This window comes from Thalassophryne amazonica, chromosome 4 (assembly GCF_902500255.1).
Source record: "Thalassophryne amazonica chromosome 4, fThaAma1.1, whole genome shotgun sequence".
Lineage (NCBI taxonomy): Eukaryota > Metazoa > Chordata > Actinopteri > Batrachoidiformes > Batrachoididae > Thalassophryne > Thalassophryne amazonica.
Window position 1 is genome coordinate 28,549,860 of NC_047106.1, and position 22,861 is coordinate 28,572,720.

Sequence of the window (22,861 nt, forward strand, 5' to 3'; positions counted from 1 at the left end):
TTACTAAAATCAACATTATGCTGCCCAGCTGCTCCTATAGTCAGGTCTCTAACTAAACATCAGCACAATTGTATTTTTGCCTCTGTGCACCACCACAGTGGAGGTGAAATGAAACAATCAAGATGTGCTTGTTGTGCAGAGTTTTAACTTTAATTCAAGCCATTTTTCAGTCTCACAATGTTCAGAGTCCAGAAGACAAACTGGACAAATTAAACATCAGGATTATTGTGAAAACAAATAATCAATTTGACAGTCATCTTTTCTCAGACAACTCGATGTGGATACACGAAGATTTCTAAGCCAATGAATATGTCTTGGACATTATTCTTGACATTCTTATTTTCTTTTCTTCCCCAGACCAGGTTTATATTTGCACTGAAAGGGTTGCACCTTACCTTTCGTTGTACCTGTTGACAATAAAGAATCTGTTGACAATAAAGAATCTGTATCTATTCATGTCAATCAATAATAAATGCAAAAAAATGACACTGCATTATAAATCTATCTGGAGCATGTAGTTTTCAAAATCTGTCTAACCACGCAAGGAGGCTAGTGAAGGAAGCCACCAAGACAACTCTGACGAAATTATAGGCTTGAGTGGCAGTGATTTAAGAAACTACAGGGTATAACTTGTACCTACTCAGTAGTCACAGCTTGATGGTGGAGCTACTATATTTGCATTAAACACCACAATTTCAAGCGGAAAGTCAATACTACACGCACACCTGGATAGTTTCATTTCAAATACTTTTGGACCTGAATGCTCAGGAGTGCTGTTTCCCTGGTAGACTCATGTTAGACACTGATAACCCATTAAACTACAGACTACAGTAACTAGATTAGATTAGACAGAACTTTATTTATCCCTTGGGGAGACTCCCTCAGGGAAATTGAGGCCACAGCATTTCCACTCATGTCCCTGCAGTTCCCGCAGGTACACCATGGTACCCCTGGTACTCAGGGAAATTGAGGTTCCAGCGGCATTGTATTGCAGCACACAGGGTAAGAAGCACACAGAGTATCAAATGTGAAAGTAAAAAAGAAAAACAGTTTGCAATATAAATATCAGACACACTGATCAATACTGGTTTACTGGCTTCTGTTCCTCTCCTTCCCATCCTCTGTCTTCCTGTTACTCCTCCTCCCCCTGAGTGAAGAGTTGCACAGTCTGATGGCCTGAGGCAAAAAGGGGTTTGTCAGTCAGTTTGTCCTGCAGTTGAGGAGGAGCAGTCTGTGGCAGAAGAGGCTCCTCTGGTTGCTGGTACTTGCATGCTACCTTTAAAGCCGTGACCTACTACGCAGCACATAATATTATACTAATACTGTCCATACTGCGCAGAGCAACAGAACACATTTTGAAAAATACAAACCTCTGTCACTTCCCTCCGGGCCCTTTGGAGGGCTTCCACTCTCTCCTCTTCTTCTCTTAACACTGTCACTCCACCACCACTGCCTCTCACTGCTCTTGATCTCCCTTTGACTTCTGCCACGTTATCTGGTGGTGTTTGACTCTGCACATGGGAGGGAAAGTGTATCCTGCAAATAGTATCTCCTAAAAACAGCATATCTCATAATATCACATTTTTTTCTAGCATTATTTCCCTAATATGGGCTTTAATTACAATACAAAGTAGCAAAGGTAATGCTATCAAAAAATGCTACAACAATGCAGGAAAAACAAGAATAACATTCACCATATTACATGGAAAGAATGACATATTGTTTCACAGATCAAATTGCTACATACAATCTCTAAATATATGTCTACATTTACCTCATCACTTGATGAAATACTCAACGCAGTCGCAGAAGAAGACATCATTTTGGAATTAGTTTGGTGTGTGACAGCCATGACAGCTGGTACCGCACACTTGGGTAAGGAGAGAGTGAGAGTGGCATCCATCTGGTTGCGATCTGCAACCTCATTTCTAGAAGTCACAATCCTACGATTGATTAAATGATTCAATAATAGATATTCTGTCCATGAGGCACACTTCTCCGAGCATGATCCTACGTGCATATGCCTCAGTGTTGATGACCCCAGCAACTGGCAAAGGCCAAGGAGACTCCCACGTATTGCCTGGTTACAGCAGATAGATGGCTACTCTTGGGAAGTGGGGACAGACCAGAAGTCTGCCTGGTTGGTTGCCATCCAAGATTGGGTGGGTGGGTTTCTGTGACGACACGCATCAGCAGCGCATGCTCCCAGACCTGATCTGTTCTTGAAGTGAGCCTGCTCCATGGAAATTTACCATTCACTGCCATACTTTTTTTTTATATAATTGATTTAAATGAACTCCCAGAAATATTCAGTAACTTGGTAATGTTTAATAATCACCCCTCGCCCCCTAAAAAACAAAAAACTGTAAAAGTAACATTTGTAGATGTTCTGTTAAAGGGTATGCATACTTGTACTGATTTTGATTGCAATGGGTTTGTGCTTTTGGACCTATATTTTCAATATAGTTTTTCAAAAGTATTTGTTTTCTGGTGTTCCTAATAAGAAACAGTCTCTTTGTTAAGATAGAATCTAATTATTGACAGGAGATACAATTTTAATCACTTGACATTTTAGTGATATTGCAGAGAGAGGCATACTCACTTTTGTTGTGTATCATAAATTGTTGCAGAATACATTGTAAAAAAAACAACAACTTTGCATCCAAGGCACATTAAAATTTGTAGGTAACTTTTATAATCAACTCAGCATCACGGCTGTTCATGTTACAGTCCCACATGATTGATCTATGAATTTGTGCTTAGTGATATGAAAGACAGGTTTGGTCCTGCACATAGCAGCATGCATTTGAGGGGGAAAGAAAGGAAACTCGACAGCAGAGGAATTCAACTCTTTCCAGAAAGGGCTGAGAGGGTGCAGGTTTTCTTTGCAACCACCCACTCCACCAGGTGATTTCACGGAATCAGTTAATCAGTGAATCACCTGGTGGAGTGGGTGGTAGCAAAGAAAACCTGCACCCTCTCGGCCCTTTCTGGAACGAGTTGAATACCCCTGGTCTACAGCATGGAATATAAAGCAGGTTCATTAGGATCTCATTTACATTCACCCATTCATTCACATCTCTCTCACATTCTGTTTTGAACCTAAAGTTTTTTTTTGTTGTTTTTTTTTACTTTCACTTTTGATACTCTGTGTGCTTCTTACCCTGTGTGCTGCTAGGCAATGATGCTGGAACCTCAATTTCACTGAGGGAGTCTTCCCAAGGGATTAATAAAGTTCTATCTAATCTAATCTAAGCAAACCATCCATAGCTTTGAAGTGTATACGTCATTGTTGTGAGGCAGGTACACCTTCAACATGCCTCTATTCTGCTAGATATAACAAAAATACATGATGGTGTAGAGGTTAGAGAGGTGGGCTTGTGACCAGACAATCCTTATTTAGAATCCACATCAGGCCACTAAGGTCCTTTGGGGGATGAAATTATTCTCCAAGTTGTTCTTGGTGTGCAGTTGAGCACCTTGCACATGGTAACATGTTGCCATCAGTGTGTGTGTGCGTACGTGGGAATAGCCAAATGTAAGATATCATTTCCTTTTGTGAACAAATAAACATAAATTACCTAAACAATATTGTAATACGTCTTTGCTTTCCTCAACAGCAAAGCTGTGTGTTGGTGTAATGACTTTAAGTTATTATTATTTTCAATTAGCATTTGTTAGCTTTATTTATTTCTGAATTATTTGTATTTGTGAAGATAACTGAATTTTATCTCACTGAGGCATTTTATTTTTCTTTCTGCAGAAATGCTATTGCTACATGTTATTTGTGTTGCACTTGCAGAGCTTCCATACATCTCTCCCTGAGTACTGTTTTGTACGTCTTAGGGAGACAGATGTACTGGACAGAGCACACGACAGACCAGATGACAGCTTGTTATGATGTTATTTTTCTACAGAGAGATGCTGCTAATAAATGGAAACTGATCCTTCAACTCATCAATATCAATGCCATCACTAACATAGATGTCAACCTGACCCCAGAAAGGGCAAAGAGGGTGCAGGGTTCTTTGTAACCACCAACTCCACTGGGTGACTTCACTGATTAACAGCAGATGGGATCAGGAGACTGGATGAGTTCATCAATGAGATCACCTGGTGCAGTTGGTGGTTCCAAAGAAATCTGCATCCTCTTTGCCTTTTCTGAAGTCAGGTTGATTTGTTCCACTGGTAATGATCCAACCTCACAAACACACAGTGCTTGGTTTGAACCCAGACACCTGTTTTATATTTCATGCTGTGGGGGAGGGACATTTTTCTTCCCCTGAAATATGTGTCATTCTGCAGGAAACCACAGATCAACCAATACCAACTATGACATAAAAACATGTGACAAACACAAAACACTGTTGGTTGAGTTTTTATAAATTGACCTCAACTTGTCCTCTCAAGTTCAGTCAACTTAAAAAATTAAAGCAGCCTGTACACCTACTTTTAACTTTAACAAAGTGGTTAGTGACATGGAAGGTTCTGTATTGAGAAGAATCCTCAAAAATTACCTCAAGCTGTGTGGGGTCCTTTTCAGACGGGCCTGGCCTTTGTTGTCCAAGGTCAGAATTTGTTGGATCACCATGATGACTGGATCTGATGAGGTCGTCCGTATCGTGTGGATCATTTGGCACTGCTACTTCAGAATCAGCCTGTCCTTCCTTTAAAGTCTCATTCTCCAGTACGGGTTCCTTTGAAGTGACCTCTGTTTCTTTCAGTGCTCTCTCTTCCCCTTCTGGCAGACACTGTGCACTTACCTGCAAACTTTCACTCTCGTCCTCCAGTTCTGTCATTGATATATTTGCGTGGGCGGCTTGTGATGAACTGTTTTCTGCACCACCTGCAGTATCGTGCACACTGCTGTAATCTTGCAAGTGGATGGCTTCTCCATCCGTATCAGACATCTCTTTTTCTTTGGTCTTAGCATCAGCGGACTCACATTTTGACTCTTTGTCAGAATCCACATCTTGATGAGGTTCTGCTTCACTTTTCTTGTCATGATCTTCCTTCTTATCAGTTTCATCCTCTGAGGGGTTTTCTTTTGTTTCAGTTATCCACTGAGATGATGAATCTTTAACATCTCTTGTATCGTAGTCACCATCACTTGAATCAGATTCACTTGTGTCCAACTTCTTCATCACATCAAAAGTCTCCTGCTGACTCTCCATTTCTTCCAATTTAGACTCTTCTTTCTCCAGCGTTTCTATTTCAGGCTCATCGTGGTCTTGTGTATCATATGTATTATGATCTGTCCCCACAGCAGAAACCTGCTTGGATTCATCATCTTGCTTCTCTAAGATCTCGGTGTGTAAATCTACCTTCATCACATCAAAAGCCTCCTGCTGACTTTCCATTTCCTCCAGTTTAGACTTGGCATCCTTTTCTTGCTCTTCCATTTCAGGATCCCTGTGGTCTTGTGTGTCATATGTATTAGAATCTGCTCCCACAGTAGAAACCAGTTTGGACTCATCATCTTGCTTCTCTAAGATCTTTGTCTGTAAATCTACCTTCATCATGTCAAAAGCCTCTTGCTGACTTTCCATTTCCTCCCATTTTGACTTGGCATCCTTCTCCAGCTCTTCCATTTCGGGCTCCTCATGATCTTTGGCATCACGTACATTATGATCGGTTCCCACAGCAGAAACCTGCTGGGACTCCTGCATCTCTGAGGTCTTGGTCTGTAAATCCACTGATCCTTTATCCACTGACTGGTTTTTCTCAACTTCAGTAATCTGTTCAACCTCTGGAACATCTTTAAAGCAAACTTCAACCAAAGAGTCCTCCATTGGTGTAGCATGATCCTCTAGACCATCCTTCATATGAAGCTTTTGTTCATTATCAGTAGGTGCTTCAGTTTTACGTGTTTCATCAAAACTGTCTTTGGCCTCTGTTTTGTTCTTTTCTGCTGTTGTTACAGGAATATCGTCTGGTTGCTGTTGACTACATTCAGGATTTTCAGGTTGAAATGGTGATGACAGATCAGCTATTTCTTCCATATGAGGCGTTTCTTGTTTGATAACATGTGCATCACTGAGTTTGTCACCAACCAAGGCTCCTCCCATTGTGTCTTCTGTTCTTTGAAGCTCTTCAGCACAAACATTTACATCAGCTAATCCAGCACGTGGAACTACATCCACTGCCTCTCCAACTTCAGCACTTTGTGTTGTTTGTGACTCTCCAGTTTCCTTATCTCCAACCTCTTGGTGAGCCTCTTGTTCATGCCTGCCTGCTGCCATTCCCAACTCTTGAGAACAAACATCTACGTTTGATACTCCATTGAGTGATAAGTCAGACTGCTGCAATTCAGACTGGAATACATTTGTGCTGGGGGGAGATATACTGCGGTTTTCATTAGCTGCCAAGTCAACCTGGTCAAGTGTGGTAATTACTGCATTTTTCTCATGGCCTGTCCCACTCAGTTCATCTAAGTGTACATCACGAGGTGCAACCCTGTTGACACATTCCTCCTCGGAAAGGCCATCCTCCAGTGAAATGTGTTTCTCTCTAATGTCCACCTTTTCTTCTTCATCTATGTTGACAGTTTTATCGACCTCTTCGGAGTCTTTATGTGGCACCACTGAAAGAGGCAAGGCTTCTGCTGAATGATCGGATTCCTCAACAGTTTGGGTCTTATGTGAGGTTTCTCTAAAAAGGTACCAGTCACAATAAAAAACAGAATGTGACAATTGGTTAAAAACAAACAAACAAACAAGTAAACAAAAACACGTTATATATAATTCAAATGGTCCCTGGTGCTTTTTCAAAAACACAGAACAATGTCTATTTTCTGGGGTCATCTGAGACCTAGTCACTGGTCAATCTGGCATGTTACGTACATCTTACAGCTTCGTGGTCCTTTTCCTCTTACCCTTAATTCACAGGAAACCTCACTGCTTTCAAGAGGAATCTGCTGTTTCATGATTCTCCTGGGTCTGCCTCTGTCTCCCAAAGATTCCCTTCTTCAGAGGCATTTTAAAAGCTTACGTATTCTGTGTGAAAAGGTGAAATGTAATATTGGCTTATTCTCATAAAGCAAGAGTGTAGCCGTGGTGCTAACTGCTGCAGTGCCCGCCTTCCCCAAACAAATTTTGGTCAATGGAGCTTACTGCATACTTTACATTCAATTTCAAAATTTCAAATTTTAAATTCTCTAAGTAATTCTCTTTGACTGTATTTAAGTTAGTGTTAAAGCCGATTCAAACTGTTTCATAAAATACCATTTTACCTTCAGTGTCAGCCTGTGTGCAGCCAGTGTAGCCTGCAGTGCCCCCTATCATAGCTAACATTAGCTGCATTTACAAAGACGGTCATATTCTGATATTAATCTGATTAAGACAATACTCTGAAGAAGACACTACCATGTAAACAACAATTTGTCATTACCTTAACCCAAATACAGCCATTATCAGAGTAAACAACAATAATGTAGAGTTAAAGGTAGGGGGCTGAATACTACTTCAGCGGTCATTGGGCAAAAGGTGGGGTACACCCTGGACAGGCTGCCAGTTTATCACACTCATGATTTAAATCTTTTCTTAATTAGAATAAGTGCAATAACTGGATTATTGCTGCCCATGTAAACATAGTCATTGATAGACAGAAGAGGCAAGTTACCAAGGTTAGCAAGTATGGTATTGACTGCACCTCATCACTAAACTACAGCGCATCCAGAAAGTATTCACGTTGCTTCACTTTTTCCACATTTTGTTATGTTTCAGCCTTATTCCAAAATGGATGAAATTCATTTTTTCCTCAATCCATTTACTTCAGTTCTACCCACAAAACCCCATAATAACAATGTGAAAAAAGTTTTTTTTTTCTAGTTTTTTTTTTTTTGGGGGGGGGGGTATTTAAAAAAACAACTAAGAAATCACATGTACATACGTATTCACAGCCTTTGCCATGAAGCTTAATGATAGATGTTTCTACAGCTTAATTGGAGTCCACCTGGGGTAACTTTAGTTGATTGGACATACTTGGAAAGGCACACACCTGTCTACATATAAGGTCCCACAGTTGACAGTGCATGTCAGAGCACAAACCAAGCATGAAGTCAAGTAAGTCTGTAGACCTCTGAGACAGGATTATTTTGAGGCATAAATCTGGGGAAGGGTTCAGAAACATTTCTGTTGCTTTGAAGGTCCCAATAAGCACAGTGTCCTCCATCATCTGTAAATGGAAGACATTCAGATCCACCAGGACGCCTGTGTATATACAGTGAGGAAAATAAGTATTTGAACTTAGAAATCATGGAGGGGTCTGAAATTTTCATCTTAGGTGCATGTCACACTGTGAGAGACATAATCTAAAAAAAAAAAAAAAAATCCAGAAATCACAATGTATGATTTTTTAATAATTTATTTGTATGTTACTGCTGCAAATAAGTATTTGAACACCTGTGAAAATCAATGTTAATATTTGGTACAGAAACCTTTGTTTGCAATTACAGAGGTCAAACGTTTCCTGTAGTTCTTGACCAAGTTTACACATAGTGCAGCAGGGATTTTGGTCCACTCCTCCATACAGATCTTCTCCAAATCTTTCAGGTTTGGAGTTTCAGCTCCCTCCATAGATTTTGCTATTGAGTTCAGATCTGGAGACTGGACAGGCCACTCCAGGACCTTGAAATGCTTCTTACGGAGCCCCTCCTTAGTTGCCCTGGCTGTGTGTTTGGGGTCATTGTCATGCTGGAAGACCCAGCCATGACCCATCTTCCATGCTCTTACTGAGGGAAGGAGGTTGTTTACCAAAATCTCACAATACATGACCCCATCCATCCTCCCTTCAATACGGTGCAGTCGTCCTGTCCCCTTTGCAGAAGAGCACCCCCAGAGTATGATGTTTCCACCCCCATGCTTCACGGTTGGGATGGTTTTCTTGGGGTTGTTCTCATCCTCTAAACATGGTAAGTGGAGTTGATTCCAAAAAGCTCTATTTTGGTCTAATCTGACCACATGACCTTCTCCCATGCCTCCTCTGGATCATCCAGATGGTCACTGGTGAACTTCAAATGGGCCTGGACATGTGCTGGCTTGAGCAGGGAGACCTTGCTGCCCTGCAGGATTTTAAACCATGACAGCATCATGTGTTACTAATGTAATCTTTGTGACTGTGGTCCCAGCTCTCTTCAGGTCATTGACCAGGTCCTCCTGTGTAGTTCTGAGCTTTCTCAGAATCATCCTTACCCCACAAAGTGAGATCTTGCATGGAATCCCAGACCAAGGGAGATTGACAGTCATCTTGTGTTTCTTCCATGTTCTAATAAATAATCATAACAGTTGTTGTCTTCTACCAAGCTGCTTGCCTGTTGTCCTGTAGTCCATCCCAGCCTTGTGCAGGTCTACAGTTTTGTCCCTGGTGTCCTTAGACAGCTCTTAGGTCTTGGCTATGGTGGACAGGTTGGAGTGTAATTGACTGAGTGTGTATACAGGTAACAATTTCAAACAGGTGCAATTAATACAGGTAAAGAGTGCAGAATAAGAGGGCTTCTTAAAGAAAAATTCACAGGTCTGTGTGAGCCAGAATTCTTGCTGGTTGGTAGGGGGTCAAATACTTATTTGCCACAGTAACGTGCAAATAAATTATTTAAAAAATCATACATTGTGATTTCCGGAATTTTGTTTTTTAGATTATGTCTCTCACAGTAGACATGCACCTAAGATGAAAATTTCAGACCCCTCCATGATGTCTAAGTGGGAGAACTTGCAAAACCGCAGGGTGTTCAAATACTTATTTTCCTCACTGTATATTTAGCCTTCTGACATTGTCCTAATCAGTACAAGCTATACCCAAATGCCTACATAATTAAAAGACCTCATACTCATGAATCCAGTGGCATTAATTTATTTAATAAACATGAACTTTATCTTCTTCTCCTCCTAACTTTCCTCCGATCTTTCCCTGAAGTCACTTCCTCTCCCTCTTCTCATGTGGCAATAAGACATAAGGTGAGACTCACTGAGAAATGATGTCCTCTGTTTCAGGTTCTGCTGAAGGACCAGCCTGAAAAAAAGTAAAAAGACAAGAACAAAGATAGATTATTCAAAGAAGCACATAAAGACATAAAAAGGGCAGTCAAAGGAATGTGAATTATAGGTCTGTTAGAAAAGTATTGGACCTTTTAATTTTTTTCAAAAACCTGATGGATTTGAATCACATGTGCTTGCATGAGCCAACCTTGAACCTTCGTGCGCATGCGTGATTTTTTTCACGTCTGTCGGTTGCGTCATTTGCTTGTAAGCAGCCTTTGTGTGAGGATGGGTCTCTCATCATTTTTTCTTTGAAAGGAAATGGCGGAACGACTGGAGCAGCGCAACTGTATCAAATTTTGCCAGAAACTGGGTGACAGCCAGGTGGAAACCATTCAGATTATTCACACGGCTTTCGGTGACGATTTAAAGACGGCCGCACAACAGTGGAGAGTGCGCCACGCTCCGGTCGGCCATCAACACACTGAAATGACCAGATCATTTCCAAAGTGAACGCTGAGATGATGTGGGACCATTGTGTGACTATCCAAGAAATTGTGGAAGAGGTGGACATCAGCAATTTTTCGGCACATTCCACTGTGACAGACGATTTGGCCATGAAAAGAGTTGCAGCGAAATTCATCGGCACGAAGCTGATGGCGGCACAAAAGCGCCACCGTGTTGAAGCCTCACCGAACATGTTGTAACATGCCCAGCTCTTGCACCATTCGGAAGATTCAGACGGCTTTCGGTGGCTTTTCAGTCATGTGACTATCCGAGAAATTGTGGACGAGCTGGGCATGTCACAATATGTCCTGTAAGACTTCAATACGGTGGCGCTTTTGTTCCACCATCAGCTTTGTGCCGATGAATTTCGCTGCAACTCTTTTCATGGCCACATCTTCTGTCACAGTGGAATGTGCTGAAAAAGTGCTGATGTCCACTTCTTCCACAATTTCTCGGATAGTCACACGACGGTCCCACATTACCAAAGCGTTCAGTTTGGAAACGATCCGGTCATTTCAGCGTGTTGATGGCCGACCGAAGCGTGGCGCGCTCTCCACCATTGTGCAGACATCTTTAAACCGGTTGTACCGCTCCTTAATCTGTGTGATGCCCACAGCATCGTCACCGAAAGCCGTCTGAATCTTCCGAATGGTTTCCACCTGGCTGTCGCCCAGTTTCTGGCAAAATTTGATGCAGTCGCGCTGCTCCAGTCGTTCCGCCATTTCCTTGCAAAGAAAAAACGACGAGAGACTCCACCCATCCTCACACAAAGGCTGTTTACAAGCAAATGACGCAACCGACAGGCGTGAAAAAAATCAGTCATGCGCACGAAGGTTCAAGGTTGGCTCATGCAAGCACACGTGATTCAAATCCATCAGGTTTTTGAAAAAAATAAAAAGGTCCGATACTTTTCTAACAGACCTCGTACACCATTTGATTGTTTATTAATGCTGCAACCAGGAGTTCTAATGCCAGTTTTTGTTTAATGTGCTACCAGCTTCCTGCTACAACATTAGCAGTTATGAAGCTGTTCATTGACAGCGCAGGGCCTTTTTTTCAAGGATCCTCTTATTCCATATTTTCCATTTTTCTTTACTTCAAGCCCAGTCACACATGTCAAACGTCTGCACTACAAATGCAGTCATTTTGGCTGCATAAATTCTTCCAATTAACAGTGTCACTGTGGAAGGTGGGAATTTGACACTACTTAATCATTTCTGTAATAATAATAATTTCCAAAGTGGGGTGTGACATCCAGGAACACTATGTTAAAGGGGTTAAAGCTGTAATCATCTTTTTTATTCCCAAAATTTCATCTGTAGAGCACTTTGCAACTATTTGAGTTCTGAAAAATGCGTATAAGGAATAACTGAAAATAACAGACAGTCAGCAATGTTCCTTCCATTAACTGTTTCAGCTGCACTCTATAAACTGAGCACGTGTGCAACTAACCTCAAATGGATGGTTGTTGTAGAATCCATCTTCCAATTTGGCAGCCCACTCAGCAGGATCCACACCACTCTCTACAAGATCAGCCAAAATTATTAACATTATTATTATTATATTCCAGAGATGTTATCATTAGCATAATCCCATTATTTATTGTTGTCTCACAATTGTAAGATGTCAAAAGCCAACTTGAAGTTCAGTGTCTTTCAGACCACACAGCTGAACGAAATTGTTTTTCTCTGAGCTCACGTGCAGAATCGACAGCATTAAGTAAAAGTAAAGGGGAAAAAATATATGGATAAAATACTTACGGGTCTACAGACAAGTTATGATAAAAAAAAATGCACTCTGTTTACACCGTAGTTGCAGTTATTGCACAATGTAACAAGAACTTGACAATAGTGAAAAAAGTCATGTGGCAATCAAGGGATGAGTAACACTGCATTATTGTACAAAAAATAGCATTTCACAAATGTGTATAATATATATATATATATATATATATATATATATATATATATTATATATATATATATATATATATATATATATATATATATATATATATATGAGTGCATGTGTTCAGGACATCAACAGTTCCATTTGGCCAGCAAAATGATGTGCTGAGTCAGGCAGTCTTGCAAGCTATGTCAAGTACCAAAGTAACACAGGTAATTATGTGAAGTCATGATCACTTCTGGCACCCCAAAAGAAGAGGAGAACAATTATGTGATCAACCCTGCTGTGCTCATATTGATCATACTGACAGACTGACAAAATGCTTGTGATTTAGGTGATTGAGCTCCCTCCCCCATGCTTCCCCCCACCCTTTTTTGTTTAGCTCTCTCTGTAACATCCTTGTCAAAACCAGTTCTCTTCTTGCAAAGATGGGGCACTGCAGTTTTTCCCAAGGAAGCCACATTATGACAGCCTGAAGATTTACAGATATCCTTCCTGCAAAGAGATTTTGTAGCTCTGCCAAGGCCCAACAGCTTCATGACACACCTGTGAGATAAATGATAAATGTGCTGCATTTCTACAGCACTTTTTCATCTGATGCAGAAGCACAAAGCACTGCAATGATGCCTTATATTCACATATCAACAAACACTCTAACATCAGCCATGCACAATAAATAACCCCATCTCACGCCATTTCGTAATGGCATCACAAAAAGTAAATTAATCTATTAGTGTCAGGATTTCCCTCAAAGCCTAGTTTTAACTCTGTTTTACCAGTGTCATGTGTTAGTTTTTCCACTAGATGGCTCTCTCAGTTTTGTTTCACACCTGGATCAGATGAGTGACTGATTATTGATAGACTATTTAAACCCTGAGTTTCTGTTCATGTATTGCCAGATACTTGTGTGTCGTGTTTGTGTGTTGCCTTGCTTGCCTCATTTTACCTCACCAGCTTCCAGAGCCACCTTTGATGATCCAGGTAGTCTCCAAGAGGATCAAACCTGAATGCCACCCGGTGACCTTGACTGTGTCTTCCAGCAGTGAGCTTAAGACACCGAAGCGTCCCACAGCAAAAGCTCAGGTAACCTGGCCTTCCCTCTGTCTTTTCCTGATGTTCCAGACTATTCCGGTACAACTCCCACGCGGACCTGGATCCTGGCTCTGACTATCTGCACAGCAATGTCACTTTGGAACTCCTCGGCTCTTGGCAGAGCGCGTCTCGATTACACGCCAGTTAAGTTCCTCCTTGTCTCAGTGAGATCCCGTTCTCACTCGCTCCTGTTTGTGACTGTGCTATGATAAAGAACTGTTACAAGAACTCTTCCTAAGAACGGCATGAATTCTGATATCAAACAATTGAGAACCCAGCCGTATCAAGTCCTGCTTAATTGAACTGCGTTACAACACGCGGCACTTGACATCTGACCTTTGGCTACAACTTATGAACTATGAACAATTCCTGAACAGTGAACTTTGTTTCTTAAGAAGAGAACTTTATTTCTTGACCTCTGAAACAACCAGTGTTAAACCTTTTATGAACTGTGACTGTTTTGAGGCTGCAGCGTTACAAGTGCATTCACTCACCCTGTGTGTCTTTATTCCCCATAGTTCCTGGTCTCGGAGGAAAGCATTCCACCTGGTCCTGAACCCTGAAACCTTAGTTGATATTATCCTTCAAGCCTGGCTCAGGATCTTGCAGCTCCCTCATTTCAATGCCAAGAGGCGGGCCTTCTCTCAACACTGCAGGCACCCCAGCACAACACCTTTATTTATTATAAATAAATATATTTTCCTTTGTACTCTTCTCTGTCCAGCTCCCTGCATTTTGGTCCATTGCCTGCAACGGTTCAGTTCCACCCGAACCTCTAACCACAACAATTAGTTCATGCCACCATCACAAAAATGTGGCGCTTCATGACTGAAGCATGAGTTCATTTTGTGATGATACCACAAAATGCAGGATGACACTGGGGAGTCTGTGGGGGTTATGGTTAGGGGAATAGGGTGTCTCATTTTTTGCAAAAGTTCTCAGATCTTGCTGCTCTTTAAACCAATTTGTCTCCCATGTGAACTGATAAAACAGTAAAATTTTCAGCAAATTCGGACAAGGCTTGACCCCCCCCTCCCCTTCCGCCATCTTTCTCGCATCAGCGTATTTTTCCGCGAAATGCCCATTTTCACATAAAAAACGTTAAAAAATTCAACAGAAAACACTATCTGAACAGAAACTAGCTTACTGTGGTTTTTGGGGGTGCTGGTTTCATTTATGATGGTTACTTAGTCCATTTGTGTGAGGTTGACATCAAGTTATATCGATTTCATAGAAAAATATACTCACACTTCACAATTTCATGTTATAAAAATCTTACTCAAGCGAGATACTTTTTTCAAAGGTTACATTAACACATTTCCAACTAAGAAAGATTGAATAGTTGAGGGTTTTAACCACAGAGGTCACTGCAATGGTTCTGAGACAATTAATCAGTGCTGCTCCTAGTGGTCAAGATGTGTGGTTGTGGTGGTTAGAGCTTCTGGCCAGCTTCCTTCAATCAGTGCTTTTTTTCATGGTCTTTTAAAGCTACCATACAATATACCTACATGCTTTGTTTGAGTTAAACTTATTCATAAGTGTAATTAAAAGGGATTATGTAATGTTTTGTGGAAATATACAGTAGATGTGAGCACAATTAATATAAAGTAAAATGTATATTTCAGATAGGTAGAGGTACTGTGACAGATGTAGATATGCCAACTCATCCAAGGGGAAAGAAAAGAAAGAGTAGTTCTAACAGAGAGAAACATGCAGGAGGACCGTTCAAGAGGAAGGGAAGCTCAGCAGAGGAGTGGGAGGATGTTGTTGGCCCGTCCCTGGCTGCAATGCCTGCCCACCAGCTTCCAACTATCAGAACCATATTGCAACGCTACCCTGGTTCCTGCAGTCCAGACTACCAACCCCTGCTCCATGACTGGACCTACAGCTGTGGCAAGACGTGTCGTCTCTATGAGGTATGGTTTTTAGACACTGAACAAAAGTCTCATTTTACATGATTGATTTTGGCAGAAGAGACAGACATTGTTCTGTACTTTCAGACTGTGGATGCTCCTGTGGCCAAGGCTGTCAAGAAGTCCATCCAGAGACATCTGTGGTATCGGACCGGGAGTGACATGTTTAGCCGCATGTTCTCCTTGAATTGCTGGCTGTCTGAGTGGTGTCCAAAAAATGAGGTGGGCTTCATAGATAATTGGCAAAGCTTCTGGGGAAAACCTGGTCTTGTTAGGAGAGACGGCATCCATCCCACTTTGGATGGAGCAGCTCTCATTTCTAGAAATCTGGCCAATTTTATTAAACCCTCCAAACCGTGACTACCCAGGGTTGGGACCAGGAAGCAGAGTTGTAGTCTTACACACCTCTCCGCAGCTTCTCTCCCCCTGCCATCCCCCCAATACCCCATCCCCGTAGAGACGGTGCCTGCTCTCAGACCACCAACAACCAGTAAAAATCTACTTAAGCATAAAAATTCAAAAACAAAAAATAATATAGCACCTTCAACTGCACCACAGACTAAAACAGTTAAATGTGGTCTATTAAACATTAGGTCTCTCTCTTCTAAGTCCCTGTTAGTAAATGATATAATAATTGATCAACATATTGATTTATTCTGCCTTACAGAAACCTGGTTACAGCAGGATGAATATGTTAGTTTAAATGAGTCAACACCCTAGAGTCACACTAACTGTCAGAATGCTCGTAGCACGGGCCGAGGGGGAGGATTAGCAGCAATCTTCCACTCCAGCTTATTAATTAATCAAAAACCCAGACAGAGCTTTAATTCATTTGAAAGCTTGACTCTTAGTCTTGTCCATCCAAATTGGAAGTCCCAAAAACCAGTTTTATTTGTTGTTATCTATCGTCTACCTGGTCGCTACTGTGAGTTTCTCTGTGAATTTTCAGACCTTTTGTCTGACTTAGTGCTTAGCTCAGATAAGATAATTATAGTGGGCGATTTTAACATCCATATAGATGCTGAGAATGACAGCCTCAACACTGCATTTAATCTACGAGGGCTGTCAATAAAGTATAGGTCCTTTTTATTTTTTTCAAAAACTATATGGATTTCATTCATATGTTTTTACGTCAGACATGCTTGAACCCTCGTGCGCATGCGTGAGTTTTTCCACGCCTGTCGGTGACGTCATTCGCCTGTGAGCACTCCTTGTGGGAGGAGTCGTCCAGCCCCTCGTCGGAATTCCTTTGTCTGAGAAGTTGCTGAGAGACTGGCGCTTTGTTTGATCAAAATTTTTTCTAAACCTGTAAGGCACATCGAAGTGGACACGGTTCGAAAAATTAAGCTGGTTTTCGGTGAAAATTGTAACGGCTGATGAGAGATTTTGAGGTGATACTGTCGCTTTAAGGACTTCCCACGGTGCGAGACGTCGCGCAGCGCTCTCAGGTGCCGTCGTCAGCCTGTTTCAAGCTGAAAACCTCCACATTTCAGGCTCTATTGATCCAGGACGTCGTGAGAGAACAGAGAAGTTTCAGAAGAAGTCGGTTTCAGCATTTTATCCGGATATTCCACTGTTAAAGGAGATTTTTTTAATGAAAGACGTGCGGAAGGGTCCGCTCGTCGGGACGCAGCCGGCGCAGTGCGGCGGCACAGGAAAAACACCTCCGTGTTGATAACCATTTGTAAAAGCCAGGTGGCTTTTGATGGCTTTCAGTGGAGTGAGTATATGAGAAATTGTTTAACAGCTGGACATGTTCCAACTTGTCCTTAAGGCTTCCAACAGAGGTGTTTTTCCTGTGGCGGAGCGTCGCAGCGGCTGCGAGCCAACGCTGCAATCCGTCCGCACTTCTTTCATTAAAAAAATCTCCTTTAACAGTGGAATATCCGGATAAAATGCTGAAACCGACTTCTTCTGAAACTTCTCTGTTCTCTCACGACGTCCTGGATCAATAGAGCCTGAAATGTGGAGGTTTTCAGCTTGAAACAGGGTGACGACGGCACCTGGGAGCGCTGCACGACGTTCCGCTCCGTGGGAAGTCCTTAAAGCGACAGTATCACCTCAAAATCTCTCATCAGCCATTAAAATTTTTACCGAAAACCAGCTTAATTTTTTCGAACCGTGTCCAATTCGATGTGCCTCACAGGTTTAGAAAAAATTTTGATCAAACAAAGCGCCAGTCTCTCAGCAACTTCTCAGACAAAGGAATTCCGACAAGGGGCTGGACGACTCCTCCCATCAAGGAGTGCTCACAGGCGAATGACGTCACCGACAGGCGTGGAAAAACTCACGCATGCGCACGAGGGTTCAAGCATGTCTGACGTAAAAACATATGAATGAAATCCAAATAGTTTTTGAAAAAAATAAAAAGGACCTATACTTTATTGACAGACCTCGTATTATTAGACTCAATTGGCTTTGCTCAAAATGTAAATGAGTCCACCCACCACTTTAATCATACTTTAGATCTTGTTTTGACTTATGGTATGGAAACTGAAGACTTAACAGTATTCCCTGAAAACCCCCTTCTGTCTGATCATTTCTTAATAACATTTACATTTACTTTAATGGACTACCCAGCAGTGGGGAATAAGTTTCATTACAGTAGAAGTCTTTCGGAAAGCGCTTGTAACTAGGTTAAGGATATGATTCCTTCTTTGTTATGTTCTCCAATGCCATATACCAACACAGTGCAGAGTAGCTACCTAAACTCTGTGAGTGAGATAGATTATCTCATCAATAGTTTTACATCCTCATTGAGCACAACTTTGGATGCTGTAACTCCTCTGAAAAAGAGAGCCTTAAATCAGATGTGCCTGACTCCGTGGTATAACTCACAAACTTGCAGCTTAAAGCAGATAACCCGTAAGTTGGAGAGGAAATGGCGTCAAACTAATTTAGAAGATCTTCACTTAGGCTGGAAAAAAGAGTCTGTTGCTCTATAAAAAAGCCCTCCGTAAAGCTAGGACATCTTTCTACTCATCACTAATTGAAGAAAATAAGAACAACCCCAGGTTTCTTTTCAGCACTGTAGCCAGGCTGACAAAGAGTCAGAGCTCTATTGAGCCGAGTAGTCCTTTAACTTTAACTAGTAATGACTTCATGACTTTCTTTGCTAATAAAATTTTAACTATTAGAGAAAAAATTACTCATAACCATCCCAAAGACATATCGTTATCTTTGGCTGCTTTCAGTAATGCTGGTATTTGGTTAGACTCTTTCTCTCCGATTGTTCTGTCTGAGTTATTTTCATTAGTCACTTCCTCCAAACCATCAACATGTCTATTAGACCCCATTCCTACCAGGCTGCTCAAGGAAGCCCTACCATTAATTAATGCTTCGATCTTAAATATGATCAATCTATCTTTATTAGTTGGCTATGTACCACAGGCTTTTAAGGTGGCAGTAATTAAACAATTACTTAAAAAGCCATCACTTGACCCAGCTATCTTAGCTAATTATAGGCCAATCTCCAACCTTCCTTTTCTCTCAAAAATTCTTGAAAGGGTAGTTGTAAAACAGCTAACTGATCATCTGCAGAGGAATGGTCTATTTGAAGAGTTTCAGTCAGGTTTTAGAATTCATCATAGTACAGAAACAGCATTAGTGAAGGTTACAAATGATCTTCTTATGGCCTCAGACAGTGGACTCATCTCTGTGCTTGTTCTGTTAGACCTCAGTGCTGCTTTTGATACTGTTGACCATAAAATTTTATTACAGAGATTAGAGCATGCCATAGGTATTAAAGGAACTGCGCTGCAGTGATTTGAATCATATTTATCTAATAGATTACAACTTGTTCATGTAAATGGGGAGTCTTCTTTACGGACTAAGGTTAATTATGGAGTTCCACAAGGTTCTGTGCTAGGACCGATTTTGTTCACTTTATACATGCTTCCCTTAGGCAGTATTATTAGAAAGCATTGCTTAAATTTTCATTGTTACGCAGATGATACCCACCTTTATCTATCCATGAAGCCAGAGGACACACACCAATTAGTTAAACTGCAGGAATGTCTTACAGACATAAAGACATGGATGACCTCTAATTTCCTGCTTTTAAATTCAGATAAAACTGAAGTTATTGTACCTGGCCCCACAAATCTTAGAAACATGGTGTCTAACCAGATCCTTACTCTGGATGGCATTACCCTGACCTCTAGTAATACTGTGAGAAATCTTGGAGTCATTTTTGATCAGGATATGTCCTTCAATGCGCATATTAAGCAAATATGTAGGACTGCTTTTTTACATTTGCGCAATATCTCTAAAATTAGAAAGGTCTTGTCTCAGAGTGATGCTGAAAAACTAATTCATGCATTTATTTCCTCTAGGCTGGACTATTGTAATTCATTATTATCAGGTTGTCCTAAAAGTTCCCTGAAAAGCCTTCAGTTAATTCAAAATGCTGCAGCTAGAGTACTGACGGGGACTAGAAGGAGAGAGCATATTTAACCCATATTGGCTTCTCTTCATTGGCTTCCTGTTAATTCTAGAATAGAATTTAATGTTATTCTTCTTACTTATAAGGTTTTGAATAATCAGGTCCCATCTTATCTTAGGGACCTCTTAGTACCATATCACCCCAATATAGCGCTTCGCTCTCAGACTGCAGGCTTACTTGTAGTGCCTAGGGTTTTTAAGAGTAGAACGGGAGGTAGAGCCTTCAGCTTTCAGGCTCCTCTCCTGTGGAACCAGCTCCCAGTTCGGATTAGGGAGACAGACACCCTCTCTACTTTTAAGATTAGGCTTAAAACTTTCCTTTTTACTAAAGCTTATAGTTAGGGCTGGATCAGGTGACTCTGAACCATCCCTTAGTTATGCTGCTATAGACTTAGACTGCTGGGGGGTTCCCATGATGCACTGAGTGTTTCTTTCTCTTTTTGCTCTGTATGCACCACTCTGCATTTAATCATTAGTGATTGATCTCTGCTGTCTTCCACAGCATGTCTTTTTCCTGATTCTCTCCCCTCAGCCCCAACCAGTCCCAGCAGAAGACTGCTCCTCCCTGAGCCTGGTTCTGCTGGAGCCTTGTTTGATTTTGTTGAAAATTTTACTGTTTCATCAGTTCACATGGGAGACAAATTTGTTTAAAGAGCAGCAAGATCTGAGAACTTTTGCAAAAAATGAGACACCATATTAGGGAGAGGGGTTATGCTTAGGTTTAGGTGAAGATGTAGTGTTATGAACAGTTAAATTAAACAAAATGACTAATTTCATAACAAGAACACAAAATAATAATAATAATAAAAAAAAAAACATATCTTGGCTTAAGTCTCAAGTGGCATCTGGAAAACTGAAACTAAAATTTCACATCTTCGTTCTTTTGAAGAAAATGCTTCTCTGTTCCACTCCACCATGAAGCTGTATAACTGGTGATGTAACAGACAAAAGCTGTATTCTGCACAATTTCTCAAATCACATCCACAGTAGCCTGTACCTCTGTCAGAGTCATCATGGGTATCTTGGTGGTTTCCCGTATTTGCCTCCCTCTTGCATGGACCCTCAGATTTGGGAATTTTGTACTGCAGACACTTTTACAAACTATCATGTTTCTATTTTTTAGTGGTTGAAATAAATGAAGCCCAAAACATCGTCTGTAATTTGGAAATGCTCATATCCCCCACGCATACATTTGGCCACTGCTACTGGGCAGCGTAGTTATTTTTAAGGGTGGGCGATAAAGGGGTTAAATGAAAGAGCATATTACACAATAATCCGACTTCCGGGTACAGCCCCATTATCATTATTCATAATAAATCTTGCTAAAACTTATCAGCACAACCTCTCCCATTCTCTAACCCTCTCTTTCCTTCTCCACTGGGAGCAAAAAAAACCCTGCACTTTTCACGAGTGCTTCGGTGACTGCAGCTGAAAACAAAACAGTACACCATCTTTTTGTGTGACATGATGCTGTGTTTGTGTTACACACTTGCAGGCTGTCCCCAGAAGTGGTCAAATCCAGCAATATCCCGCAGGGGTTCAAACAATACTGTGCTGCTATGGTACTGTACACAAACCACAAATTCCTAATAGTCCCATACCCATTTTATTAAAAAAAAGGTAAATGGACTGCATTTATACAACACTTTTCCATCTGCATCAGACGCTCAAAGCGCTTTACAATAACGCCTCATATTCACCCCAATGTGAGGGTGCTGCCATACAAGGTGCTCACTACACACCGGGAGCAACTAGGGGATTAAAGACCTTGCCCAAGGGCCCCTAGTGATTTTCCAGTGAGGAACCGAGGATCTTCTGGTCTCAAGCCCAATGCCTTAACCACTAGACCATCATCTCCCCATTTAACCTACCCAATGTCACGGTTCACGCACAGCCCTCACCCTAATCCCACATTTTGAGCTTGAAATTCATCAACTGCTTCCTGACCCTGTACCGCTTCAGCGCCATAACATCCATCTTTATCTCGCAGTCATCACAACAATCTGTTAATGAATGGCAGAACATGGCACCATTAGCCACTTTGCAATTTACTAACTATGACTGACATCTAATAATAAATAGCTTACTAAACTCATGACATTAACATCTCACAGTTTCTTCTGGTATCTCAAAATCATGACTCAGCATCTCATATTTTAGTATTTCATAATGATCTCATTGATTTAGCATTTCATATTGCATACATTGAAGTAGACTATGACTCAGCATCATCTTGCTCCTGAAGGAGTTAGCAGGACCTGACAATTTTAGCAGCTCATCTCAATATTTTAATGCAGTACTATATCATAATTATTAATTTATAATTATTTTGGAATATTGAATTAGTATGGTCATTTTTATGATTTTTAAATATAGTCAATGAAAGAAGAAGTTAATGTTTTTTCAAAACTAAACTACCTTCGCGTTGTTTGAGGAGGCCGCTGAAGTACTGGGCAGCGTATTTTGGGATGTCTTCAGGCTGGTCTCGAAGCACTTCTCTGGACAGTCCTTCCAGAATGTTCCCAAATCCTCGTGGAACTCGCAGGTGAGTTCTGGAGAAAGGCACCGCCATGGCTTTTTCTATGATTTAAGCTTTATGTGACAACTGCCACAAATTATATATATATATATATATATATATATATATATATATATATATCTAATAACCTTCTTGATGTAATTCAACAGCGAGCAAATTAATACCCGAAACGATGCCCCAAAGCTTGTGCCAGACTCGCTCTGAGTCATTGTGTCGACACAATGTTCAGTCAGGTGGCCGAAAATGTTTGAAGCATTGATTCATTGGACGTGTTGGCATCAACAACTGGAGGCAGCAAAATGACTGCTTTCTCAAATAAAATGGAACATATGTTTAATAAGATGCAGTGCAAATCTATTTTCTGGGTCACTGATGTGACAACAATTATCTCTAAGCGTAGCAGCAACATTACTGAGCGAAGCAACAAATTTTACTGAGTGTGGCAGCAACATGACACTAAGTAGCAGAAATATTCCTGAATAAAG

The 22,861-nt window shown here is 41.1% G+C and overlaps 1 protein-coding gene across 3 annotated transcripts in view; it reads right to left on the reverse strand.

Moving 5' to 3' along the window:
- Positions 1–22,450, reverse strand: part of spa17 (sperm autoantigenic protein 17) — a 58,967-nt gene extending 36,517 nt beyond the window's left edge. For 2 of the 3 annotated variants that reach the window (XM_034169310.1, XM_034169308.1), the window contains exons 1-4: positions 22,256–22,450; positions 11,934–12,004; positions 9,965–10,008; positions 4,518–6,651 (exon numbers count right to left, since the gene is read on the reverse strand). In XM_034169310.1, the coding sequence (XP_034025201.1) occupies positions 4,518–6,651; positions 9,965–10,008; positions 11,934–12,004; positions 22,256–22,409 (2,403 nt within the window). In that variant the 5' untranslated portion in view covers positions 22,410–22,450. Of the gene's footprint in view, positions 1–1,370; positions 1,512–4,517; positions 6,652–9,964; positions 10,009–11,933; positions 12,005–22,255 lie in introns of all 3 variants that reach the window. The other variant, XM_034169307.1, reaches the window with a different exon arrangement.
- Positions 22,451–22,861: the final 411 nt, after the last annotated feature.